The sequence below is a fragment of the Drosophila subpulchrella genome, chromosome 2L, assembly GCF_014743375.2.
Source record: "Drosophila subpulchrella strain 33 F10 #4 breed RU33 chromosome 2L, RU_Dsub_v1.1 Primary Assembly, whole genome shotgun sequence".
Taxonomy (NCBI): Eukaryota; Metazoa; Arthropoda; class Insecta; order Diptera; family Drosophilidae; genus Drosophila; species Drosophila subpulchrella.
The window spans coordinates 21,738,507-21,764,918 of record NC_050610.1 but is presented as its reverse complement, the minus strand read 5'-3'; the positions used below and the strand labels follow the sequence as shown (position 1 = coordinate 21,764,918).

General features: G+C 39.8%; 4 protein-coding genes and 1 non-coding gene across 8 annotated transcripts; 2 read left to right on the top strand and 3 right to left on the bottom strand.

Moving 5' to 3' along the window:
* Positions 1–254: 254 nt before the first annotated feature.
* On the top strand, positions 255–6,934 carry LOC119545973 (alpha-tocopherol transfer protein-like). Of its 4 annotated transcripts, none has more exons than XM_037851942.1 (6): positions 3,103–3,206; positions 4,045–4,077; positions 4,253–4,432; positions 5,410–5,504; positions 5,568–5,721; positions 6,135–6,934. In XM_037851942.1, the coding sequence occupies exons 2-6, from the start codon at positions 4,074–4,076 to the stop codon at positions 6,620–6,622; spliced, it is 921 nt and encodes a 306-aa protein (XP_037707870.1). In that variant the 5' UTR covers positions 3,103–3,206; positions 4,045–4,073; the 3' UTR covers positions 6,623–6,934. The 4 variants fall into 4 exon arrangements, with proteins under 4 accessions (XP_037707872.1, XP_037707869.1, XP_037707870.1 ...); XM_037851943.1 differs by lacking the exon at positions 3,103–3,206 and adding an exon at positions 3,223–3,240 and having other exon boundaries at positions 3,943–4,077; XM_037851944.1 differs by lacking the exons at positions 3,103–3,206; positions 4,045–4,077 and adding an exon at positions 255–378.
* On the bottom strand, positions 6,929–12,545 carry LOC119545974 (ras-related protein Rab-9B). The gene is made up of 3 exons (XM_037851945.1): positions 12,103–12,545; positions 9,572–9,766; positions 6,929–8,110 (listed from the first exon to the last, which is right to left on the bottom strand). The coding sequence occupies exons 1-3, from the start codon at positions 12,289–12,291 to the stop codon at positions 7,733–7,735; spliced, it is 762 nt and encodes a 253-aa protein (XP_037707873.1). The 5' UTR covers positions 12,292–12,545; the 3' UTR covers positions 6,929–7,732.
* Positions 12,546–13,053: 508 nt separating this feature from the next.
* Positions 13,054–26,046, bottom strand: LOC119547662 (unconventional myosin-IXb-like). The gene is made up of 8 exons (XM_037854612.1): positions 25,738–26,046; positions 24,932–25,378; positions 20,639–20,922; positions 19,890–20,522; positions 18,238–18,942; positions 15,261–16,932; positions 15,041–15,198; positions 13,054–13,791 (listed from the first exon to the last, which is right to left on the bottom strand). Exons 2-8 carry the CDS (start codon positions 25,020–25,022, stop codon positions 13,480–13,482), a joined length of 3,855 nt encoding a protein of 1,284 aa, XP_037710540.1. The 5' UTR covers positions 25,023–25,378; positions 25,738–26,046; the 3' UTR covers positions 13,054–13,479.
* Positions 20,797–21,874, bottom strand: LOC119547663. The gene is made up of 2 exons (XM_037854613.1): positions 21,266–21,874; positions 20,797–20,922 (listed from the first exon to the last, which is right to left on the bottom strand). Exon 1 carries the CDS (start codon positions 21,800–21,802, stop codon positions 21,389–21,391), a length of 414 nt encoding a protein of 137 aa, XP_037710541.1. The 5' UTR covers positions 21,803–21,874; the 3' UTR covers positions 20,797–20,922; positions 21,266–21,388.
* Positions 22,205–22,276, top strand: Trnad-guc. Its single transcript has one exon. It is a non-coding gene; the product is annotated as a tRNA-Asp (tRNA).
* Positions 26,047–26,412: the final 366 nt, after the last annotated feature.

The following is a 26,412-nucleotide window of genomic DNA, read 5'->3' as shown; positions in this document are numbered from 1 at the left end:
CACATAACAATTTTAAACTTGACTTATGTATGCAAATAAACCCGAAAAAAGGTAAAGATCTCCATAGGCGATTCGCAACGTGATCTTAATGCTCTTTGACTCGACTCTAGTCGCTTATAATGACCTATTAAATCGCGTTGGCCTTTTATAAATGCCCGACTATTTCGACCGACATACATTTCAAGATAACTTTGTTATATGTGTAATGAGCGCAGTACATAGAAGGGGCGGCTATAAAACGATTTGACAAGCAGCTTTATATTTTCAGTCTGTAAACGCGAACCAAGCTCACCATATCAGTGTCCAAAGGGAGCCCCAAAAGGATTAAACCGTCGAACACACACATATCTTTGGATTAGCAGATACCATTAAACTAGGGTGAGTAAATGCAAATTTAAAGGGTTTCCTATCTATAAGATGGCTAATTTGAGTGATCTTTGAATATGCACCTTAATAATAGTCTGAAATTTTGTGGAGTTATAATTTCTTCTTGGTTAAAGTAACTTATTTTACAATATCTATAAAAGGGGTATAGGAAATCGTAGAAAATAGTCAAGTAATCACTTAGTAAATTTAAAAAAAATTTATGTGAAAACACTTAAAAGAATTGTTTATCCTGATAAAATTCGAAATATTGTAAATATCACCAATATTTATACCCCTTATAAATGGTATTATTAGTGCTATTTACAGCACCGCGACTGTGTAACAGTGGTCATCACTGACTGTCTGTATTTTACACATTGCCTTTTCCTCACTATTTTTGCAGGCATTCCTTTTTTGCATTTCGTCGGTCGAGAATTTCAAGTATAGTTCGTTTAGTACTCGCCGACATTGACCCATTTACCGAGCGTCCTATCCGATGCTCCCGGCTTTGAAAAGTTCGACAAAAAATTAACTTATTTGCATGTGCACAACTCATTGTGTTCGGCGATTTTTGTGTGTAGTTTTTTCGTGTTTTCGATTTGCATTGTCATGGCAATGTTGACCGCTGCATCTGCGATGAGGTGCCTGCCCTCCGAGGCAGCCCCCTCTTTTCCAGCGAAAGCCGCTCGATTTGGTGAGGAACAGTGAAAACTCGCTGAAGCAGCAAGTTAATACATATATATATATATATTTTTTTTTAATATATAGTATAAACAATATAGAATTATCTGCACTGCAGTTGTAACATAGCAACGCGTGGGCGTCGATAATGCGCATGCCTACAGTTAAAGTAAAAATAATACCATTGCAATGAAAACTTTTATAAGACGTACTTTTTGCTTATACAATATTTTAAGGTTACTTACTATTAAACTCAATACCAGAAATTTTACTTCAATGTTTCCTAACTCATTGTTAAGTTAATTATATAATAAGATCCATAAATACCAGTACTCCTTTAATTTTTTTTTTTATTAAAATTTGTTATTCTTATGCAACCCTTTTTTCAGTACTTGTATGTTTTCAGTAATGGTTTACTTGTACTTTTTATTAACTTTAGTGTAAGGTCAAAGCACTTTATACATTGGGTTTTGCCTTGCCATTGTCTGGTTTTTAAAAATCAAGTTTCTCATGTAGGGTTTTTGTTCATTATTACTTTTTTTGCAAGAAAACGAAGGGCGAGGGTTGACATTGCCATGGGTATTAACCCCAGAATTACTCATACTGGCTTGATGATATCTGTAGCTCTTAGCCAAGCCACAGCTTTATAGCACCCAGTTTTCGTCAGCATCCGCTTCAAGACCGTTAACAAAAATAGACTAATAGTCCAAAACAGGTCGAAATGAAATCGAGAGTATAACGAAGCGTAAAACCATGAATGGCCGAAGTCTTCGCACGTGCGATCGTGCGTTTGAACTGATTTGTCCAAAACCGGGCGGGTTTTCTGTCCACAACGCGTAGGGTGCTGAGCTTTGGGACGTGTTAATTATACCAAATATGTCAGGCATACAAAGGGGGTTACAAAAATAGTAGCCTAAATATTGATCAATTAAACTGATATGCCTATGACTCTATTTAGACTCATTATTAGTTTTTTAGCTTTCTAGTTCTAATGATTCCTAATTTTCCCACACAGGGAAAAAAATATACATAGGGTAATGAAAGTTTCATGGTTTTATGTTCTAATGGAAAATTTAACTTAGGTATTAAAAGATCTTCTTAATTAAATGATTTGGTTTTTACGCTCGCCATAACTTATAGCAACAGCAGAAATAATTATTGGCTTATTAAAAGGTATAAAGCCACTCGTCTAACTGGTTTCACTGATTTTGTTTTTTGTAAGATAATTTGTTTTTCGTAAAATAATGGAGATACGACTGAATATTAAGTGGCTGCAATCCCAGCGACTTTGATTGACAGTGCTATTGACTTGAACCCAAGTGTAGGTTTGTCAAACAGGTGTAATCACTAATTGGCGTAGAGCAGGGCAGCATTGAAACCGGATAGCACAGAGTACGGAGTTTCAGGGTCGCCGTAGGAAATGCCTATGCCAAGGGATTTTCGAACGCCCTGTACACTAAGTAAGTACACTCGAAGAAAACCCGAATAAATTAGGCAAAGCAGCTCAGAAAACGTTGAGGCTGAAAGCGAAACTGAAACCGGCTTGAGGTGGCATCATTTCCCAATGACGATGCATCCAGATTGAGCTCTCTCTGGGCTAACTCCACATCTCACACCTCTCCTCTCTGGTCGACACACGTGAATGTCATGCTCAAGTTCAGATTTAAGTAGTACATTACAACAAACTAAAAAAAAACTAACATTTTGTTACATTTTTATTTAAACTTTAAATCTTACAACTGACTTTTAAATCGCAGAAAAAAAAGTTTAAAAAAAAAAAAAATTCATCAGAAAATGGTGTAACATTTAGGAATACTACGTTTTTATAAATTTCGGTACCCAAATGTCAAAGTATTTTGTAATGTTTCTAAAAATTAAAAAAAAGTTGTAGAATATGATCATTTAATATCCATACCCTATTTAAACCCTGCATTTTTATCTCAAAACTAAGCTGCTTTGGCAACTCTGGTCGCAAAGCGCATCGCTCGCCAACACCCACTCTCTTGGCGCTCTCTTCACAAATCCAGTTTCGATCCTTGGCCTGGCATAAAATCTCCGAGTCGCGCTTTTGGCCGCAACAGTTTCATCTGGGCTTTCGGCTCCGTTGCACGCGTAACTCTCCTCTCAGCTGGTTTTTCAGACCCTATTTGCGGATTACTGTTAGCCATTATATTATAACCCAAACAAGTTTCGGTTTGTGTTGTGAACCGTGTGTACTATTTAAGATCTCGTATTCTCCCAGTATAATCATTTATAATTCACAAATGTTTAGTGTGTCATTTATGAATGCGAAAATAGTCGAGATCTTTGGCATATCACCTGGCCCAACTAATCCAAATTGGTTGAAATTTTCAATGTCACCTCTTCGGATGCTAATTTCAGAGTCTTTTGTTTTCGAACCATTTGGAGCTGCGCAACCAGATGGAAAATTTTTGGCGCTAATTTCCAATTTGATTTTATTAGGAAATAGGATTAGGATTTTATAGGGAAATATCTATAGCGCTAATTTCTGATATATACCCAGAGACCCTGGGTACTTGATTTGTAATTTAAAACTGGCTTAACTAGAATTTTGTTCAAGTAGAACTTGTCGAGAATTCAGTTCAAGGTTTTTCAAAATGTATTATCTGCCGGAGATGCTATCGTTTTTGCAAAAAATGCATTTTTTAAGATCGCTATAATAAAGATATATCTTTGAGGGCCAGCGATTAGCGAATTTCTCGTCTCTTCTTCCGCTATACAAAAGTTGCGAATGTCAAGGTGAAGGTTGGCCAGGTGATCAAATCGAACCGGCAAAGTCTAGAAATTCAATGCAGTTTCTCCCTTGAGCCGGTTCCGAGTGATTTGTGTATCATTAAATAAATTAAAACATCTAACCGTCTTTCCTATAAATAGAGTGCACAATCTGTCATTAGGCAAACTGAAACTTGAGATTGTACATTTTAAAGTCGTAGCGCTTAGAGAATAAAACTCAAAGTTATTGCAAATTAATTTCAGTTGAGCAGAGCAACAACAACAATTGCAAAATGAGTAAGTAATTGTGAAGTACTGCCGTCATTATATGGGCAACTAATTGGCAATTGTTGTCAGTTAGCTTAGGTTATTTAGTTGGCCGAAGTTCCAAGTGCGCTTGGTGCAAAAAAAAAAACATTAGCTCAAAGTACAGAAGCAATTGCTAATTGAATCCAAATTGCTTCCCTTTCAGGAGTGCCCACAATGCTGTCCGATATAGACCAACTGCCCACGCTCCAGGTGGGCGACTATACGCTCCAATTCGAGTTGGGCGAGCCAACGGCCCAGGGAAAGGAGGTGGCCATCAAGGAGCTCCGGGAAACCCCCGAGCGTCAGAAGGAGGCCGCCAAGGAACTGGCTCGTCTTCTAGAGGGTAAGAAACGATCAGGAATAATATTTTAGTTTTCTACACGGAGAAAATTCTGACGTTTTCATCTGAGTTGAAAAGATTCTTAAAAATATAACGACATTTTTGAAGCTAAAAATATTTTTTTGTTCTCGAATCAAGTTCAATTCATCAACAATAAACTATTCGTCCAGTCAGTAGTGTATACTTATCAAAAAATGTATAAATAAAGTCAATTTAACTTTTCTCTTCTTACCATTTCGTTCTAATATTGAGAGCATTGATACCAAAATGTACTTACACGTTTTTAAGAACGAATGCTCTCAATTCAAGAACAATGTACTTGAATAATTTTCTCTGTGCACAGGACTTTACAAAATAGAACTTGTATGCCAAACTACATATATATCAGATATATCAATTGATTACAAATTATTTTGTAATTAAAAATTCAGGTATCTCCACTTTGTCAAGTGCTTAAATTTACATCTATTAAAAAGCAATAATTCCCACTTATTACCTTTCAAGAATTAACAATCATTGGATTTAATTATAATCAAGTACTGAAGTGCAGTAAAATTTCATTATTGCCCGATAAATATTTTTTTTATATTTAGTCAAAACAATTTAAAACGTTTTTCAGATATAAGTTTCATCAGTTTGCAATTTTTTAAATACTTTTAACTATTCCTTCGGAAGTTAACGCAACAAATGAGTTGGCATTAATTTAACCGCTCGTTAAACATTTAAAATCAATTTCTACACAACCAACAGTTCTGTATTATTAGTTTGCGTTTTCGTGTCACTAATAACAGACCAAAGTCAAAAGTAGCACGCCCTCGAGAGTATTATATTGCATAACTCAATCATGGGTTATGGCGAAATGACATTTGCTTCTTAATTGCACCTGTATACTGCGATCAACCTAATGTCAGTTGCTTTATGACTTTTAAGTTCTAAGTTTATTGGAGGTGTGGCTGATTCACTTAATAATATTATTTTAGAGGAAACGGACTTGCACTATCCCAAGGGAAACGAGGAGTGGCTGATTAGATATCTGAGGCCCTGCAAGTATTATCCGGAGAGTGCTCGCGATCTGGTAAGATTTGGTTTATAAAATATGAAATTTAAATAATAATATTGTATATTTTGTTGAAAACAGATTAAGCGCTACTACTCCTTCAAGGTGAAGCACGCTGATGTGTACAACGACCTCAAGCCATCGAACGAGGCCAACATTTTCAAGCACAACATTCTGACCGTCTTTCCCAATCGTGATCAATGTGGGCGTCGTATTTTGGTTCTGGAACTGGGCAGTAAGTACACCAAGATCCAAAATACTCAACCTTTAATCAGATAACTCTTTTGTTAATGTCACAAGATTAGTTTTTAGGTTCAGTTACTCTCATTTAGTGGTTTTTAGTAGGTTTTTTTAATAATAGAGTATTATTACATAATAATAATTATCTTATATATCATGTCATGTTAGCATTTGCCGATGAGTTAAATTGTTGTTTTATAAAACAGAATATGATATCTGATTTAAAAAAAAGAGCCAATGTTATAGTTAGCCTTAACCTGACATTGAGAAATCGGCCCTAAACAAGATTAAAAGATCATATAGGGGATACTAATATAAAATCTAAGCAAATATCTAGTTGTTAGGAAGTCCCTTTTTGGACACTATTTAAAAGAACCCTGATTAATCTATTATGATCTCCCATTACAGAACGCTGGAAGCACAAGCAGGTGACTTTGGATGAGGTTTTCAAGGGCGCCGTGCTCTTCCTGGAGGCTGCCATGCTGGAACCGGAGACCCAGATCTGTGGAGCAGTGGTGATCTTTGACATGGATGGCCTCAGTCTGCAGCAGACCTGGCAATTTACGCCGCCATTTGCCAAACGCATTGTGGACTGGCTGCAGGATTCGGTGCCACTCAGGATCAAGGCCATTCACATTGTGAACCAGCCGAAGATCTTCCAGGTGGTCTTCGCTCTGTTCAAGCCCTTCCTCAAGGAGAAGCTGCGCAGCCGGATCATCTTCCATGGCACCGATCGCGAGTCCCTGCACAAGTACATGTCGCCCAAGTGTCTGCCAGCCGCCTATGGAGGATTCCGGGAGGCCAGCCGAATTGACAGTGATCAGTGGTATCAGTTACTCCTCAAATGCGACACCGAGTTCGACACCATCAACTCGTATGGCTACAAGAAGAAGTGATCTGTGCCCCAGCTGCTGCAAGTGATAATATAAACTTCCCCAAGTTTCCATTTTTTAAGCATATTTGTGCTGAACTCACGCACACGTTATAGTTAAGCACTCGATCTGTCATACGCTTGTCCTGTTAGTGAATAACGCCTAGAGTTTGCCTTAGTCTTAATCGGGATCCTCGGATCCTGGAGCCTCGATTGCAACCAGAAGAAGTGTTATACCTACTTAAATATTATAATTAATCCGGGGTAATCGTATTTATAGCATTTTACTATTGTACATTTTTAAACCAATTGTTGAAATATAAACCCAAAATTTGTAGACCTTGGTTGACTTCTTTATTCTTTTTTCCAGGAAATTTTATTGTTCCCTGGCTAAATGTATAAATATACAAATTTAAAGCATTTCAAAATATTGTAACATTTATATATTTCTTGTAAATATTCTTTTTGTAGCTAAGGCATATACAAAAGTTGCTAAAGTTTTATAAACTATATAAGACACTATAAGCTTGTATATTCCAAGGCATTTGTTTTTACTGTTATACAGTATAACACTTTTAAATGAGTAAACTTATTAATACTGTATAACAGTTACATTGTTCTGTTTTATAACAAATGCAAAAATGACTCCAATTTGCCAATATTAAAGCATCAAATAATAATTTTGTGGTCATCTTTGGGGAAAGTATTCGCTGTTATAACATAACCTAATTTTGCCTTAAATCATGTGCCAACTGTTATAATGTTTTATAACAAATGCAAAAATGACTCCAATTTGCCAATATTATGGCATAACAAATAATAATTTAGTGGTAATCTTTAAGGAAAGTATTCGCTGATATAATATAACCTAATTTCTCCTTAAATCATATGCTAACTGTTATACAGTGTTATATGCTCTTAAGTAGTCCGTTCAAAAGCAAAGTTCCTTTAGAATATCATCATATCAGGGTAATCGCCTTAAATGCTAACGACATCGATTGATTACTTTTTGGTCTGAGGCACTTTCCCCTTCCTCGGAGCGGAGTGGATTGGAATGCATTGAAAGTGAAGGTCAACCCGGTGGGGTGAGTGGTTAAATTAAGCGTAAGCTCCCTGTCAGCTCCAGTCTGTCTGCTCATAGCCTGTAATTGGTGGCTGGCGCCTTGGCGGCGCTGCGCTTTTGACCGAACATCTTCTTTCCCGGACTTTGCATGGCGGAATCATCCTCCTGCCCCTCGCCTCCTCCTCCCCCTCCTCCTCCACCCGTGCAACAGATGCGTTTCTGCACCAGGCGAATGGGACTGGTGAGGTCAATGGTGTCGCCCTGCTGGCGCAGCTCCGCCTCGGCCACGCACTCCATGTGCCGCCACTGGCGGAGGCCAAGGACAAAGGCATCGGTCACATTGTTGGCCGCCTTCGAGGACGTCGTGATGTGGCAGGCGATCTTTTGCTCCGCGCACCACTGCTGCACTGCCTCGTAGCTCACCTGCCGCTTCTGCTCTGGGAGGTCGTTCTGAAATAGGGAAACGAGTTTTAGTTATATAGATTTTAAATAAATATAATTTAAGATTTATATTATTTTCTTGGGATTTGTATATGAGGCATATTGGCAATACCATTACCTAGAATCTGATAACGATTGAACAATTTATAATGGGTATAAAAATAACTATGGTGTGTCTAAAACTATGCAACAGTTTATTTCATGGAGATCAGAAAAACAAGACACCTAAAATGAAATCAAAAATTGTTTTTTAAACCCTAGTGATTTTTGTATCCATTCCATAGTGATTTGAGATTGTTTGCATTAGTACTCTCCCTGGTAAACAAATAATTATAATAATTAAAAAATAAATATGGCGTATTATTATATAGTAAACGATTAAAGTGATTAAATTTATTCCAAATATTTTTATACTTTTTTAATTTTTAGTATGCAAGTAAAGTAAAGTAAACATATTACAACTAGGATACAATTTAAAAAAAAACAAGGAAGAACGCTATAGTCGAGTACCTCGACTATCAGATACCCGTTACTCAGCTTAAGGGACCAAAGGGAAATGGAGATATGCAAGCAGCAAAGCGAGATTTAAATACGCCACCTACCGGCGGTAGACAGATTTAAGCGTTCTGGGCGTTAGAGTGGGCGTGGCAAATTTGTTTTTGGATCAATCGATAGGTATTGACGAGATCAATACATTTCAGTTAAAATTTTTCATCTAGCATAACAATTGTGGACGCCACAGGTTTGGGCGGTTTGTGGGCGTGGCATATTCGCGTAACAAAATTGCGCTGCGTACAAAGCTACAGAATCTAAATCTGAGATCCCGATTCTCTATCTTTGATAGTTTCCGAGATATCCACGTTCATATTTTCGATTTTTTGAAGTTTGTGGGCGGTTTGTGGGCGTTAAAGTGGGCGTGGCAAACTTTTTTTTGGGTCAATCGATAGGTACTGATGAGAACAATACATTTCAGTTAAAATTTTTATTCTAGCATCAAAACTGTAAGTGCCACAGTTTTGGGCGGTTTGTGGGCGTTAGAGTGGGCGTGGCACTCTACTGAAACAAACTTGCGCTGCGTAAGAAGCTCAGGAATCTGCACGCCAAATCTCAATAGCCTAGCTCTCATAGTTTCCAAGATCTCAGCGTTCATCCGGACGGACAGACAGACGGACAGACGGACAGACGGACAGACGGACAGACGGACAGACGGACATGGCTAGATCGACTCGGCTAGTGATCCTGATCAAGAATATATATACTTTATGGGGTCGGAAACGCTTCCTTTTGCCTGTTACATACTTTCCGACGAATCTAGTATACCCTTTTACTCTACGAGTAACGGGTATAAATATAAGAATAAACATATTTATTTTAGTTTTCCACTAAGTTTTTAAAATAAATAAATAAAAGGTATACTTGATAAGGATGAACTATACGTATACGGATTATAATCTCCTGAGAAGTGCTCACCTTAGTTCCCACCACGATGAAGGGGAACTTGTCCTGGTTGACGTCTGCGTAGTTGAGGAACTCTTTCCGCCACACACTCAATCCCCTCAAGCTGTCCCGATCGTCGAGGGCGTAGCACAGCAGGCAGATGTCCGATCCCCTATAAAAAGGTGTTCGCAGCGCCCGAAATCGCTCCTGCCCAGCCGTATCCCATATCTAGTTGGGAAAATACAAAATCAAACAAACGCGGCAATTAACTTTAATTGAAGAAATGATTCAATTAGCGCTTTATTGAAATTTGCATTCGATTTAGAATTTAACTAGCTGGGAAACACAGACTTTCTCTGTCTAAAATTGAGGTGTTTGCATGACTGAATCACATTTTCTCGCTTTTTTTGTGGGCTTAACAAATATTTGGCTTTAAAAGTAGTCACAAGCGCCAGCTGATAAGAAAGTGACTGTGATAAGCAAATAGCTAAAAAAAACTGAGTATATATACACAAAAAAAATGTTAAGTAAAATTTACCAGTATAATAGTTACCCTACAAAAAACAAAATACACACATCTTACCATTTTATGGTATACCATAACTATAGTTATGCTGTTTAATAGTACACCTCACTATTTTAAATATATTTTTACAGTTCCGTATTATCCGTATTGGTCAATTTTACCGAAACTATTTGTTTGTATGTACATTGTACAGTGTACATATCTACCTTACCACTAATATTATTTTTAATCTTTTGATACAAGGTAGGGTACATTAAAAAATCAATTTGTCAAAGTCTTTAAATAATGTTAGCACCCCCAACCAGGGCATACAAATGTGGGCCTTGAAAAACTATGAGTAAACTGACCTTTTTAATGTTTGACTGCTTCCCATGGTAACAGAATGTATAGACATTAAAAAAATCACCCCAGTGATTTCCCTTATTTTTTTGCAGCTTGGGAAATCCTCTTCAGCTCAGCGAACCGTGACCCAGAATTATTTTCTGGATTCCACCAGTTGAGGAAAATCTTCTTCCAAACTATGTATTCGAAAATTCCCCTGGCATTAGTCATACCTTATTTCAATCCACATTCCTTCACTTTCTATACCCGGTGTAGAACCCATCGGAGGGTTCAATTAGAATCATTATTCCGATTCTCGCCACCTTTGGTTGCATTTTGCTTACTCACTGAGACGCACTTGAATATTCATAAGTTTTCCGAGCTTGGCGAACTGTGAACAACATTTTGTTTTGGCTCCGATAATTTTAAAGACAAGATATTCAGTAAATGAAAACCAATTACGAAACATAGGTTGGGAGATTGAGAACAGAAACTGTGGCGGCGGATGAAACAGAGTCTCTACTTTGTTACCGAATAGAGAAACTGTCATTATTGTTATTATTTCGGTTTTTGTTTTTCGCAATGCCAAGCTCAACGTTAATTGAGTACAAATTTAATGCCTATATGTGTGTGGGTTTGGCATGGGGGCAGATGGAACAGATACAGCTATAAAGATAATGGGTACAGGTACAGTGGTATCTGAGAAATTAAAATAATCAAATTATTTAAATTAAATAATAAAAAAAAATAAAATTGTATTTTACAAATGTTTACTTTTCCTATCATATATTATTACAATACTTTGCTTATTATGATATATCTCTTAAAAGAGATCCTATAGGATTGGATTTTATTTGAAAGTGTTATTTTAATAAGATATTGAAAATAAGAAAGACGACTTATTGTCCATCTGAAAATTTCATATATACCATTTTAGTACTGCCCTCCCTATACACATATGTATGTATATTTAAGAAGACTTTGCCTATTATAACACAGATATAATTTAAGATTGGGTTTATATGAAAATGTTGTTTTATAAGATACAAGTCTTGGAAATAAGGAGACGACTCTATTTCAAAATTGTATACATGTATGTATATTATTTTAATAACTAGACTATCTATAGATTTTAAACTAATATACAGAAAATCTAACGATTGTGGAAATCCCATATATGTATGTATATTATTTTATTTACTATACTATATAAAGATTTTCAATTAATATACAGCAAATCTAACGATTGTGGAAATCCCATATATGTCTGAACAATATTTTTATTACTATACTATATATAGATTTTCAATTAATATACAGAAAATATAATGTTTTTGGAAATCCCCTTTTTAGATTATTATATTTCCGCAATACCACTGTACTACGAATGATAGGAAGAGCAAAACAAAGCTCCATCGTTGTTCAGTTCGGTTTTTAAGTGTTTGTATCAACAAAATGCCGGTGGATTGGATCGTGGGGATCAGGGTAGATGAGGGGATATAAGAGATGGGGTATACGATTTCTTTACACGTATGGGAAATACGCTTGACTTGCCGTTATCTTGCCCAACTGTTGCATTCACTAAAACAAAATAGTAAAAGTTCTACCGCCTTGACCGAATAACTATCTTACCAATATGTATTGATTTATGGTAATAACCTTAGAAACAAAAACATTATATGGTCTTGTAATAATTGGAAAAAGTTCCCAACTCTACCTGCAATGTGAAGCGCTCGCCGTCGACGACTATATCCTTGTTCATGAATTCCACGCCGATGGTGTGGAAATTGTTTTCCTCGTACCGATTCGAAACGAAGCGGGTGAGAAGGGCGGATTTTCCAACGCCGCCTTCTCCCAGTATGACGACCTTCAGCAACTTGGATTTCTGCGGCCGCATGTTTGTCATATTGGATGTGTTTGTTTGTTCTTACAATTAGATTTCCTTAGCTTTTCCCTACTGCGCAGCTGAAAATTACTGCCGGTTGTACTGGACTTTTAAATATAATTTCAATCACGACTCCCGATCGATTTACTTTTTGTTTGCAATTACAATCAATGTAATTAAAAAAAAAATCTAAAATAACTTGTGTTTGAACGTTTTTAAGCGAGTAGATCAATCGAAATCCGCGCCGTGAAGCAGGTCCAATTGAATGGGCTGTCAGCTGACAACTAACAGACCGGTGCTTTGGCATAACATTCTGTGGACTTGTAGACAACTTTGCCGTTAACAGAGCACCTATTAAGGGTGACCATCTGGAATTTAGTAGCGGTACTCAACTAGGATTTATGCTAAATATATTAGTATAAATAAATACAAATATTTTAGGATAAGTGCTGATAAAATAGCAGTTTTGAAACCATTGTTTAAGCATTGGTTCATTTTAAAACAGGATAGTTAATAGTTTTCTTAAACTATATTGAAATCATTATTTTGAAGGGGTTACCTTTGTGGACCCATACCCTTTCTTAAGGTAACATAATTTTTGGTGAGATTTTTGTCAGCTGGAAAGACATTTCAAGCCTTATAAAGTATATCCACTCCAACGATAAATGTCCCTTACAAAATTATATACATATAACATCATATTCACGATTACTATACTTTTGTGACATATTTGGAAGAACCTTTTTACAGGGTTAGTACCATCACCTAATGAAACAAAATATATAACATTTTTAAATGCATGCTTCGTTTATTTGAATGTTGTGATGAACCTTAATTGAAGAAATACACAAATCTTAAATGAATGCAAATATAAGTTTGAATGGTCTTGTAAAAACGTATGTAATTACTTAGGGTACTATAAAGTAATCTCAATAACATGTAAAATACTTATGATATAATTGGAAGAACTTAATTGATTGGCACTTGTGGGTATGTATTTGAAGCTACAACCTATCGATCGGCGTTTATTTATAACGCGACAATAATAATACTACGGAAATTCGGGGCAAATTAGAGCACCTCAGTTTGCATGCGTTTCGTACAAATATAATGATTCTTATTAAATCTATCAAGTGAAATATTTACAGTCTATGAGCAGGTGGGCTATCAGAAGATATTTAAATCTAATAATGGCCCAAAACCCCGTGTTTAAATTTTTACACCATTGGGCTGGCCAGTCGGAATCGGAGGCAGGTTGGATCCAACAGGAGAATCCGAAGTGATTAGCTCCATGTACTGGAAAGGCACATGGAAGCTCTGGCCCTTGTGCTCCACGAGAAGGTGACCCCGACCGGTGGAGGCCCCCATCACGGTCACCACCTCGCCCTTCTTTAGCTGCTGCGCATCCGACTGGCTCTCCTCCGGGAAGGTCATCTTCATGACCCGGCTCTGCGGATAGCCCAGCTTCGAGTTTCCGGAGATCGTGTAGGCTCGCGAGGGCGGAACGGGTGGTGGACGTTCCTAAAAAATAAGAATTGTTGAAATTTTAAAAATAATAACCAGAATAACATTTTTTAATTTAAAAATAAATATATATATATATATATATACCAACAAAAACGATGAACCAAAGTTTATTTAAATGTTTTGTCATAAATATTTGTATCATATCGTATCATGAATATTATTACACTCAGGGAAAAACACCGTGCTAAAAACAAGTACAAACAGCCTTGATTTAAGAAAAATTGCATGCTTAACATTTAAGAACGTTCGTGCTCAAAAAATTCTCATATTGAGCACATTTTGGAGTTTTTATGTCTGCCAACTCTAATAATTCCCAACTGTTTATTCTGAAAGTACTCAGTATATAAGGCGCATAAATTAGGTAGTGTTAATGCCCGTGAGCGGCAAGTCGTAAGTAATCTTAAAATATTAATATTATTTATATATATCTCGTTTATTTCGTTTCAGTTTCCAATACTTATTTCTCTTACTAGCATAAAATAAAAACTGATTTTAGTTTCATAATATTTATATATTGATTTAAGAATTATTCGTCCTTAAATCATGCCTGCAAATTTCTTACTTTATTATTAAATCGTTCTTGTTTTTAGTCCAAATATGACTTGATTTAAGAATTATTCATACTTGATTGAAGACCGAAAGGTTCTTAAATCTAGTATTTTCGGTCTTGAAAATTCGTGCTCAAAAGTAGTATTTTGTTCTCGCGTTCTGTATTTTCCATGCTTGGCGAAGTTTTGACACCGAAAATACTAGGTTCAAGCACGAAATACTTGATTTTTTTTCTGAGTGTATATAAAATTGGATCAAAACTAGAGGTCTAAAAAACTTTTGAGGGCCTATTCATAATGTCACGTTAAGGTTCTAGTTTGGAATCAGACTGAGAAAGTTAAGTTTAAATTAAGTTGATCGGAATAAAAAAATCGGTTCCTAAATGTGATCTAAATTTTAAGATCGACCACATTTTACAGAGTCTGTTATATTAGGTAAATTGGACAAATTTGAATTGACCAACCTGATGAGTAAGATATATAACCATGATATTGAGAAACTTTTTTTTTTTAGGAGAATATAGCTTAATGACAAAATGTTTTTTTAATATGACCAATATAAATTTTGGGGTTATATCTGTTTCAAGTAGTTGGGTTCTAGGTCAGGTTGAACTACTTTGTGAAACTTGTGAGGGAATCTAATATACATATATCTTTTTTTTAAATATTTTTTTGACCACTTAGAAAACACCTACCAAATCCAGTCCAAACAGGTTACAGGTCTGCTGTATGATCTTCTGGTCGCACTTCTCCTGCGGATCCGGCGGTGGAGTCCCAGCGATGGGTTGTGGTCTGGGTCTGGCCACTGTGCCTCCAATGCCCAGGTTTGTTGACTTGGCGGAAAGGCGTGGTACTGCAGAAAAATAAGTCAAGGGGTTAGATGCGAGTTTTAGATTATCCAAAGAGGACTCTCACCTGAACTGGGAGCAGCAGCTGCCACGGCGGCCAGGGCAGCCATAGTGGAGGAGGCGGCCTTGTTCTGGGCACTCGTGTTCTGTGTGCCCTTGGTCACCGGCAGAGGAGCAGCACCCGACTGCCCCGGATGGTGACCCTGGGCCCTCGAGCGTTTGACCGCCCCAGTGCCCACCTTTTTGCGCCACCACCAGCCCCGCCAGGTGGCCTGCATCAGGGTGGCGCTCTTGTGCCGAATCTCAGTTCTCAAATGCTCCAAATGCTGGCGGATGCCCTCGCTGAGGAAGACGTGCCGCTTGCCGGGTGCCCAGGCCAGGGTGACGGAGCCATCCAGCACCGGTGGCAGCTCCATGGCGTACTGCAGGATCAACTGGCAATCCTCCAGAGCCTTGTCCTCGCTGCGCCGCAGCAGGCGGAAGGGGGCCAGCATGCGGTAGCGGGCGTTGAACTGCTTGAAGCGCATGCGATGCGGAAAGCCACTGGCCATCAGGTTGACCGTCTCCAGGACCTGCAGGGATCTGATCTGACGCACCACAGTGGCACGATCGAAGCTTCCGGCTGCCTCATTCCCATTGCTACGGATGCAGCGCACAAAATGCGGTCGGGCATGCACCAGGGTCCTCAGCAGATTGTCCAGCCTGGTGTGAAAGTCCTGGGTCAACGTGGACACCGGCTCATCCCCATTTAGCAGATCCGAGTGCGAGGTGGGCGAGATCCGGAAGCTGAGGCCCCTTGGAGCCTGCTGTTGGGCATACAGAGCCTTCAGCTCGGAGCCAAAGAGATGGGTGGCGAAGCCAAAGTTGCAGGTGTGCTTGTAGAACACGGCCACCAGATCATCGGGCACCACATCCCTATTCGTGTCCAGGAAGTCGGTGGTGTCGTACTCCACCCTACCGGCAAAGTGACGGATGAGGAACATGCGCGGATCATGTGGCTCCGCAGTGGGTTTCGACTCCAGGCGGGTGGAGCAGCGATGCTGCACCTTTAGCTTGGCCACATAGCTCTCGGCGGTGCCTCGCACAGAGCACTCGGCGTCCAACATGCTGAGCAGCCCAGTGCGCAGCGAGGATATCAGATCGATGCAGGGCACATTGTCCACGTAGTCCACCTCGGTGTCGCAGACGATGCCCTCGTCACGGCAGGATTCCACCGAGGATTTGAAGATGTGCGTGTTGTAGAAGTGCTGCATGGTCTCTGCGCACAGATTGATGCACAGGTGCTCCAGGTGGGCATGTGGCGAGGGCTCCTCAAAGCCGAACATGTCTAGGATGCCGATGAAGCCATCGGTGGCATGACGCACCGCATTGTTCAGGGCCGCCATCGACTTGGAGCCCGCATTGCCGCCACCGATTGTGGAGGCATGCTGGGAGGCGGCATCCGCCTGGTTGTGCACCGATTCATTGGAGTCCGAGCTGAGGGTGCCCAGCGTGGAGCCCAGCCGCTTCAGGCTGTTGGCCCGACGCACAATGGTGGCCACCGTGCGGCAGTAGAGCGCCTTGGCCAGGCAGTCGCGCGTCATGTTGGCATCCCCGTCGCCGCACACGGACTTCACCAGCTGGCCACGGACGTTGTGCGTCCGGGTGGTCAGGCCGCGGAAGAGCGCCGCCGGCGGAACGCCCAGCAGGCTGGCCACCGAGTTTAGCTCCGTCTCTCCCTTCACGTCCACCTCCAGGCCCTGTGGAGGGAATATAAGTCCTTAGTTTAGGATTTTATAATATTTACCAATAGCAGTTAGAAGTGTGGAGACCCCTCTGTAATCACCAATTAAAATTAATCTCTTTATAGACTTGCTCAGTATGTATGTATCAATAATCCCACCAATGTGTTGGCAATATATACACCTCTTTTTTAAAGTCAAAAAATAAATCCCAACTAATACTTCAAGATAAAATTCTTTTACAAAAGGTCAAATCAAAGAGGTCTTCAACCGACTGATAACATAGGATTTAAATGGTTTACGATATTATATTATCTTACAAGGAAAAATAGGCTTAACAAGTATGATTTAAAACAAAATCCTAACTAATACTTCAAGATAAAATTATATTACAAAAGGTCAAATCAAAGAGGTCTTCAACCGATTGATAAAATAGGATTTAAATGGTTTACGATATTATATTATCTTACAAGGAAAAATAGGCTTAACAAGTATGATTTAAAACAAAATCCTAACTAATACTTCAAGATAAAATTATATTACAAAAGGTCAAATCAAAGAGGTCTTCAACCGATTGATAAAATAGGATTTAAATGGTTTACGATATTATATTATCTTACAAGGAAAAATAGGCTTAACAAGTATGATTTAAAACAAAATATTATTTTAAATGATACAAACAATAAATAATAGTTTAGTAGTTAAAATATTTTATCAAAATATTTCTCGCTCAGTATAAGTTCTCAAACATTGTTTTTTCAGTCGTAAATTACCTTTACCATCAGCACGAGAATTAATAGATGATGTAGGTCCGAGGTGGAGTCGAACCCGCGAGAACGGATTCGAGAGCCAGCACTCTAACCAAAACACCAAAGTAGCATCGCCAAACCTGTTGGCTAACAATAAATTCAAGCTGAGGCCAAATTCACCGCTAGGTGGAGGCAATGTGCTAACGTGAGATATAGATGGCTCTTTAAAGGTTGTTTCTATTTTTAACAGAACTATCTTAGCGAAATTAAGCTAGATAAAATATATATACATTTCTTATAACGTGTTATATTTTTGTCTTGAATTAAACATATATCGCTCATATACTAATATGTATATATTTTCGGAATAAAGATATTTATAGGTTCCTTCTAGCAAAGAAATAAGAGATACATTTACACTTTTGCACTAAAGATAAAATGAATAAATATTATAAGTGATGGTTTCTGCAATATTAATGAAAAAATCTTGGTTTATCATAAGTTACTATAGTAAATGAGTGATATGTAAAAGGGTTCCCCTGTAAACTACCCATAGTAAACCCGAACTACTTACCCCACCATCGATGAACTGAACATTTCCCAGCAGCAAAACGGCGGCCAGGACGCGGACCACGTCCAGGAAGGGAATGCCCAGGATGCCGAGGCAGGTCTTCCAGGCCTGGAACCTCCCCGCATCCTCCTGCTCGTTCTGGCCGATATCCCCCCGCAAGTACCGCAAATTGGCCGGCGAGTAGCCCTCCAGATGGAGCTTCTGGCGCTCCTCCCGGCTGAGCCCCGCCAGCAGTTGGTAGAAGATGTGGTAGTTCTTCTCCTTGGGCAGCGGGCGAATGACGCGCGTCTGGTCCAGGAAGTAGCAGTGGATCTTGGTGCGGTAGAGAGCTCCATCCGTGACCTGCACCTCGATGAATTGGCCAATGCGACTGGACTCCGAGTTGGTGGTGGTTTTGGCCGAGCCCAGGGATCTCAGTACGGTAAAGGCGGCGGCCAGGTGCTTAAAGGCATCCGTTTCCGGACCTCCGCCGGCGATGGCGAAGAGCTGACGGAGCATCAGCATTGCATTGGCCGTCTTGCCGGCTCCCGAGGTGCCCGACAGGATGATGGCCTGCGGATAGCCCGTCTCGCTCTGCTGACGCACTGCCTCCTGGACGATCTTCTGCAGCTGCGGGGCCAGCGGCAGGGCGCGGGTGGAGGTGAGGGTCAGCGGGTTGCCCACGTCCAGGTACGGATTGATGGACAGCAAGATCGGACCCACATTCGTCTGAAAAACATGAAGCAAGATAAATTAGAGTTCATTAATTAGCGAGATGAGTCAACTGCTTTGGAGGAGGTCTTTGGATAAATTCGGGGAAAAATTAAATGAGCAGTACTTCGTACAACAAGGTCATCCAGTAATTTTAGGGGATAATTATATTCAAAATAATTCATTTTAAAAATTTGTTTATAAGACAACTGCCTGAATTTAATGTAAGTTATTACATTTAAAGAAGACCTTTGAAAGAAAAATTCAAAGTTACACTAATAAAAATTTGTATCTAAGTACCTTAGAATTAAAAAACCTACATGCTTAAATAAATGTTCTCTTTTTAAAACAAGTTAATTTTGAATATTTCAGTCGCCTCAGAAACTATTTTTTCTAAACATTTAGGATTAAGTCGCCAAAAATGCAAAACCTTTTTAAGAAATGTTAGCATCGAACATTAGGTTAACCACTATAACCACTATATTTATCTTTTTTTTAAGCGAATGGCGTTTTAAAATTAAAATTAGATACACCCCTAATACAAGAAGTTCCTAGCTAAAATATATATATTTCTTTTTAACTATCCGTAGCTAATAAACAACTATCTCTGGGCTATTTGGTAGGTAAACACCATCGGCAAATGTATAAAACCCGATCCAATCCCCACCTGGCGTCATCAGTATGCTCACACCTCATCCGCAGCTCCGGTTGCCATTCTGAAACCCATTCCCAATCCACCTCAATCCCCCCAAGACTAGACCAGATCGACTTCCTTTTGCCTTCCGCCAAGTAATTGTCGAAATTAGCAGTTAATCTGTGGCCGAGTGCAAACGGAGCTGGGTTTTAATGACAAACTATCACAATAATTGCTGGAGACCCGTCTCCGGGACCGGTTTCTGGTGGAAGATCACAATCTTCGGTGTCTGCAGAGGTGGTTTGAAGAGGCGTTTCCCGCTAATACTCACAAAGTACCGCTGTTCGTTGAATCTGGCCTGCAGGGTTCTCATTACGGCGTGTTCGGTGAGGGGTCCTGACAGGTGGATCAGGTCCTGCATGTCCTTGGGCAGGGATTTGGCCATCTGCTGCTGCTGCAGCTGTTGCTGCTGCAGCTTCTGCTGACCCCCAGCGAATCCGAAGCCAAAGGGCAGGGTCTTCACACTCTGGCAGGGATTGGCGTGCTTCGACTGCGGGATGAATGGCAACTGCTGGCTGTGGGCGTGGCTGAGATGGTGCCCTCCACCTCCACCACCTCCTCCTGATCCTCCTCCTACTCCTGCTCCTCCTCCATTGATGCCCAGGTGTCCCGAGTTAGAGGAGCGCATGGGCAGCGTGTTGGAGTTGTTGGCCGGGGCAAGGGAGTGGGAATGCGAGTGGGAATGGGAACCATGCCCCAGGATGTTTCCCAGGCTGCCCATGTGCGGCAGTGTCCCGGTGGACTGGCCATGTCCAGTGCCACTCTGATGGTGTGACAGGCCCGTCTTCTCGCCCAGCTGGTGCGGAAGTGGGTGCGGAATAGAAGTGTTCCTCGCCGACACCACTGCTGCACCTGCTCCTCCAGAGCCCGAGTTCGCAGGCAGCGTCTGGCTGAAGTTGTGATTCTATTTGATGGTAATAAATAAATAAACATATTGTTTTGTAAATACTTAAGCTAGATTTTTAGTGTACTTCAATAATATTTCCCACATAGTAGCTAGGACTATAAGGATCAACCCACCTTCGTTGCCGTGTGGTGTCCATTGGTGTGCTGTTGCACGGCGCTGGCGGAAAGATGTGCCCCGCTGGAACTCAGGTTGAGATTGGGACTGGAGACATTCAGGTCAAAGTTGTTGGCCTTGGGACCCGAGTTCCCTGGGGAGCCATTTCCCTGGTTTTGGGTCTGGTTCTGACCCTGACCAGGTCCTTGACCCACATGCAGTCGATTTCGCAGAGTAACCAGCTCGGTGCTCAGGCTTTTGAGACGCTGCTGCAGATGCACTGCCTCATTGGATGAAGATGCATCTGTAAGAAAAGGAGATATTTAAAAAAATATCCCACACTAATACCTAACTAAAAATAATTAAAATAAAATATATAATATATTTTAAATGGAAATAATACATTCTCGAAGACCTCATATGCAGCATTACAACTCCACATCTTAGTCTGAGTTTTGTAAACTTTACTATCATATTAAATGAATATTATTTATGACATTTCCTAACATCTTGATCAAATATTTACATTTACTCATTTAAAAAAACCTCTATATTGATTTCGGAACAGACTCTTTTTAATAAATATCTTTAAAAGACCCATTATGGTTTACAGAATAATTTAGTTGACCCCCTAGATTCCATCATACGTTGTCAGATGAGCTCAGATCCTTTGCAAATGCCATTGGGTCCACCAGATGCCTTCATCAAAACAAAGCATAGTCCTTGCAAAGGACCTCAGCTCGCCTGCGAACGTAGGGAACCCTCTTGGTCTAGCGAAGGAAGGAAGAGGATGAGGACTTGTCATATCGCCCTCTGATCATGGGTGAGATTGGCATGCCCAGCCTCATGGCGGTGTCTTTGGAAAGAGGATACACCAGTGGGCGTCGCTCCTCGACCCACTGGATCGGCTGGGTAAAATGTTGGACACTGTGGTCCAGCTTGATGCCGCATTTTCCCTGGTGCTGGTGGAAACGCGGCGGTTTGTGTAACATATTGTGTGGATCCCGATAGTAGTCCCGGTACTTCTGGCTCTCCAGATAGAAGTTATCGATCCTGTCCAGATCGTCGTAGTCCACGATCACCATTCCGATCCGGGGAGCAAAGCCCAGAATGCCCTTGCGCTGAACCTCTGCATTTTGGGCCACCGTTCTCATGTCCACCTCAGGAATGGGTTCGTTTCTCATTGTCAATACGAAAAATGTTTCAAGTTAAGTGTGTTATGACTTATAAGCCAATAAACTCTCTTTAAATAATTATGAAACGATTGATAACTCGGGGAATATATGATAAATTACACCATGTATGTATGTTTTCGACACGGCAAAACTTCTTTACCGCCATTAGGTCATCCACCAAAAGTGTAAAAGTGGTTTTAATGAGATAATCGTTTCCGTTCATAATGTTTCCGCACAAATAAAAATCTAGGGTTGGTTTTCTTAAAAGTTGGGAGTCCTCTCATATGACGTCACTGCCAGTTGAGATAGGTGGCGCTTGCGAACCTGGCGCCATCTGGAGGCAGTCTTATTTTGAAAATAAAAGACAGGCTGAAATTCCGAAATAGCACTTTTGGCTGTCGTCGTTCACCGTCCTCGATAGTATAGTGGTTAGTATCCCCGCCTGTCACGCGGGAGACCGGGGTTCAATTCCCCGTCGGGGAGACGTATGAAATTTTTTTTAATTTTCTTTTTTTTTCTTGTTAACATGGTCTTTTTTAAGCTTCTTACAAATCTTGAACTTAAAATTAATCTTAGGAATGTAATTTATTTTGAGTGGCTTAAGTTTTAGAAGTTAATTTAAATACGAATATTAATGCTTATCCAAAAAACTATTTGATTTTTCAACGTATTTTAAAATGTCAACAGGGATTTTATTATTTAAAAACATATAATATTTAATTTTCAATTTTTAGACTTTCTGTTTTTGTTGAAAACATGTACTGAATAAAGCCAGGTAAAGCTCTCCTTTATAAGCACTCCATCAGCTGACTAAATGAAAATCTTCATTATGACGAAAAGGAATTTGTTCGGTTCCTAATTAACAGCTTAATACAGCAAAATTCAATTCACAGCGATTAATTTCGCCTAGGCCAACAGGCATTTGTGCACGCGAATCGCTTGGATGGGCTTGTGCCGATGGAGCAGCAAAAGTCACTTTAATAGTTATGGATGGTTAGCATTTGCATAAAATGTTAATGAACCAATTTCGCCGGAGTTCGAATGAAAATAGAGACACCGAAAGCGCAAAGATGAAACACAATTTTGGCGGCAGGTGGAAACAAAGTTCCAAAGACTTGTGTACATCTAGAACTGAAGATCAATGCGGAGACTAGACGAACAGCTTATAAGGCCCACTGATTTATGAAGACTTTCAAAACAGGGCCGAGAGGTCATTGTTACAGCCCCAACGCCTCTAAAAACGCTGGCCAACTAACGAGATTTTATTAAGCTAATGCCTTTGAGAAAACCTGTCTACTCATTTTTACAGACCAAGCTGGAAATCAAATTAATTAGCTAATGAAAAACGAGGAAAACTTTGGAGAGGCGTACGGCCAGCCAAGGTATAAATACCTTTGGACCAAAACAGAGAGTCAGAGCGAAGCTTACAGCAAAATCAGAGTCGACAAAATACAAAAAACAATATCATTGATGACTTTACCTCTGACAGAGGAAACCAGTTTTGGTTTAGGTTTTTTTTGTTGTCTTTCCTGTGGCCCAAAGTTGCACTCGAGAAATATAAGACAAAAGCCACAGAAAAAGGTACAGAAAAGCCTTCCATCGAAGTGAAGCGAATGTGTTGAGGTTTTTTAGACCTTTTCAAATTTAATAAACGACAAATCAGGCTTTTATTTGTGTCTACCAATTAACTGGTGATAGTTAAACAATGGAAAGCAGCTTTTAATTTCATTTTGGAATAGTTTTAATAGATTGGTAATTAGCTTTATTGACTTTTCCTGAATGTTTTACGATTTAAAGTCTCGGTTTTTTGCATGTTTTGGAGATGGGGAGAAAATTTCTGGGAATCTGAGTAACAAAGTTGGCCCAAACTGGTCGCCAAGCTCAAGATATCTGAGTTTGGCGAGGTGCAGGGGTCTTGGGGAGAAGGGAAAAGTCAGGAGTGGAGTGGAGGAACAGTCGCGTCGCACAAATGAAATGTTGCAAGTCGAGAGGCAAGCGACACCCATACGACCAGCCATCTACATCCATATAAGCGAATACGGTTTGTAGTTATTGCCGATGATTATGAATATGAATGCGATCGACGGCGAGTGCTCATGGAGGTTGATTGAAAAACACAAGCCAGCGGCCAAAGATGGTAACGACAAGTAGATCGAGAACCAATCAACTGACACTTTAGACAGACAGTCCAGAAAAGAAACCAATGCTTGATCATTAAGGTCAATGAAAAATGTGTGGAACGGAGCTTAGGTAGAATAATAATGATTATTATTTATGTTATTAAATCGTAATTGAAATTGCGATTTATTAGCTGATCAAATTTGATAACAGTAAAATTCTTTTGACATAGTTTTAAAGTTTAATCGTTGTAAAACAGAAATGAGATGTTTTAAAATTTGTTAAAGTTTTTAAAAAAGATTTTTTAACGTTTTCCAAGATATTAACATTTGATTTAATCAGTTATTGTAAATGTTTGTTGAGTGCAGATAAGTAAGTTAACAACTCCTCGATTTAAAAGTTATCTTTTTAATATTTATGTTACACATAGAAAAAATCATTCAAACTAATCAAAAGACTTAAGTAACAAACTTGAAAACGGCGTGATTGCTTGTTAAGCTTCACAATTACATCAGGTCCTTCTGGATTTTCCAGATGTCTGCTATAGAGATCCTAACATGTTAAAAACCTCCTAACTCTGCTTACTTTAAGGGTAATCAATCGAAAGACTTAAGCAACAAACTTTAAATAAACGTGTAAGTTGTTTATGGTAAATAAAGTACTAGAATGTGTTCCATAATATTATGGTATCAAAGATCTCATACTGTTGCTTTATTTTAAGAAGATTCAGAGATGTTTTAGATTTAGAATAATATATTTTTAGGATACTGCTACTTCCAATGTAACCAAACGAAAGTCTTAAGGAACAAACTTGGAATAATCATGTAAATAATTTATGGTTTTTGAATTTCTAGGATACTTTCTAAACATTACAGTGCTAAACGTTTGATAATATTTCTCATAATATCTACTTAGGATCCCGCTATCTTTTACAACTTTCAATATAACCATACAAAAGACTTAAGCAACAAACTGAAAACTACCATTGTCGCCTAATCCCAGGGATAATATCCAACTCACCCTGCAGCTTCTTCTCCGTCTCCCAAAATTTTTGCAATTCGGTAAAATATTTATCCAGTATAAAGACTTTTGACAGGCCCAATGTGGCCATCGTTGTTGAACATTTGTGTGGCCACGACGACGACCAACGGCGAAGACGAAGACGAAGACGGCGATTTTCTTATTTGAATAATTCCGTATACAGGCTCTCACCGATCGGTACACTACACCTATACCTGCGCCATCATACCCATGGCTATACCGATACCGAGATACCGAGGAGAGGAACTGGTTTTCGTACTCGTATTCGTATTCGTATTTCGTTTTTCGTTTTCCGCACAGGCTCTTTGCAGGCAGGCACCGCACCGTATCTATATCTATGCCATACAAACCGAACCCGAATCCGCGTCCGAATATATATATGTGTGTATATTGTATTCGGGGAGAGAGGTTGAAAGATATGTGCAGCTGCAACAAGTGAAGCAACCGCACAGCACACGAAAAATAAGTAAACAAGCGAAAAGAATGCAGAAGGGCGAGCGGCGGCCAAAAACCAAACCAAATCACAGGGAGCCTGACGGTCAGGTTTTGGGTATGCTATGGTATGGTATGGTATGGCTATGGCTCTGGGTTCGGGTTTGCTTTTGGTTCTGGATCTGCTTTTGCTTTTCTTATATTATTGTGCTTTATTTTTTTTCTACCCGCGACCGCGCTTATTTTCTCGTTTTGTGCAGACTTTTTTTTTCGTCGTTTTGGTTTTGAAAAACGAGTTTCCAACTTTAACTCCAGGTACACTGGTACCCCTGTGTAGATGTGCGCTTAGATACCTCGAAGGTACACCAGTATTATATGGTATACTGGTGTCTGCCACTGAGGTGAGTCGGGTAGATGTATGGGATGGGGTTTTCTTTTTTCACGGATTGATACGCTGGCACTTTCAACTCTCTGCCAGTCAGCCAGCCGCTTGACCTCTTCACCGATTAATTATAAACTTTAATTGGGCTTTTCAGCGATCGTTTCACTTGGGGATCGCTTAAAAGAGCGAGAGAGACGGGGGCGATATACAGGTAATATAGGTTGAACGCGAGCACCCGATGCGAGCGATTCAAACTCCAGCCGCAGACTGATCGCCTCCGTTTCTTCGCAGTGGCTCCCTAAGATCTGCTCGCTCTCTTTTTCCCATCTTATACCATTCTGGTAAAATGCTCTCCCGCTCCGCAGGTAAGTTAACTTTTCTAACAGGTAAAAGGCTCTGCCTTCCGAGATGCGCTGCGTCTACGTGCAGTTGTTCAAATATGGGGTCAAGTGTTTGAACCCCCACCACCACCTACAACCCCAGCCGCCCACCAGCTCGTTTTGCTGGTCGCGTGTTAATTAGCGACGATTGTTTGTTGTTTTGCCGCTTTGCGCAATTCCCACAGCCAAGAGCCAAAAAAACACTGCACTGAAAATGCAAATTGGCTCAGAAATGTGTTTACTACTACCAAAAAAAAAGTACAACA

What these genes read in the sequence shown, in the direction of transcription:
- LOC119545973 (XM_037851941.1), top strand. Translation starts at nt 976, where the DNA reads ATGGCAATGTTGACCGCTGCATCTGCGATGAGGTGCCTGCCCTCCGAG. An exon ending in AGCGAAAGCCGCTCGATTTG is followed by an intron (nt 1,061 to 4,252) that starts GTGAGGAACAGT and finishes CTTCCCTTTCAG; the next exon opens with GAGTGCCCACAATGCTGTCC. An exon ending in CGGAGAGTGCTCGCGATCTG is followed by an intron (nt 5,505 to 5,567) that starts GTAAGATTTGGT and finishes TGTTGAAAACAG; the next exon opens with ATTAAGCGCTACTACTCCTT.
- LOC119545974 (XM_037851945.1), bottom strand. Translation starts at nt 12,291, where the DNA reads ATGACAAACATGCGGCCGCAGAAATCCAAGTTGCTGAAGGTCGTCATA. An exon ending in GCGAGCGCTTCACATTGCAG is followed by an intron (nt 9,767 to 12,102) that starts GTAGAGTTGGGA and finishes TTTCCCAACTAG; the next exon opens with ATATGGGATACGGCTGGGCA. An exon ending in TCATCGTGGTGGGAACTAAG is followed by an intron (nt 8,111 to 9,571) that starts GTGAGCACTTCT and finishes TCCCTATTTCAG; the next exon opens with AACGACCTCCCAGAGCAGAA.
- LOC119547663 (XM_037854613.1), bottom strand. Translation starts at nt 21,802, where the DNA reads ATGAGAAACGAACCCATTCCTGAGGTGGACATGAGAACGGTGGCCCAA.
- LOC119547662 (XM_037854612.1), bottom strand. Translation starts at nt 25,022, where the DNA reads ATGGCCACATTGGGCCTGTCAAAAGTCTTTATACTGGATAAATATTTT. An exon ending in TTCAGTTCATCGATGGTGGG is followed by an intron (nt 16,933 to 18,237) that starts GTAAGTAGTTCG and finishes TTCCCTCCACAG; the next exon opens with GGCCTGGAGGTGGACGTGAA. An exon ending in ACCTGTTTGGACTGGATTTG is followed by an intron (nt 13,792 to 15,040) that starts GTAGGTGTTTTC and finishes CTTATTTTTTAG; the next exon opens with GAACGTCCACCACCCGTTCC.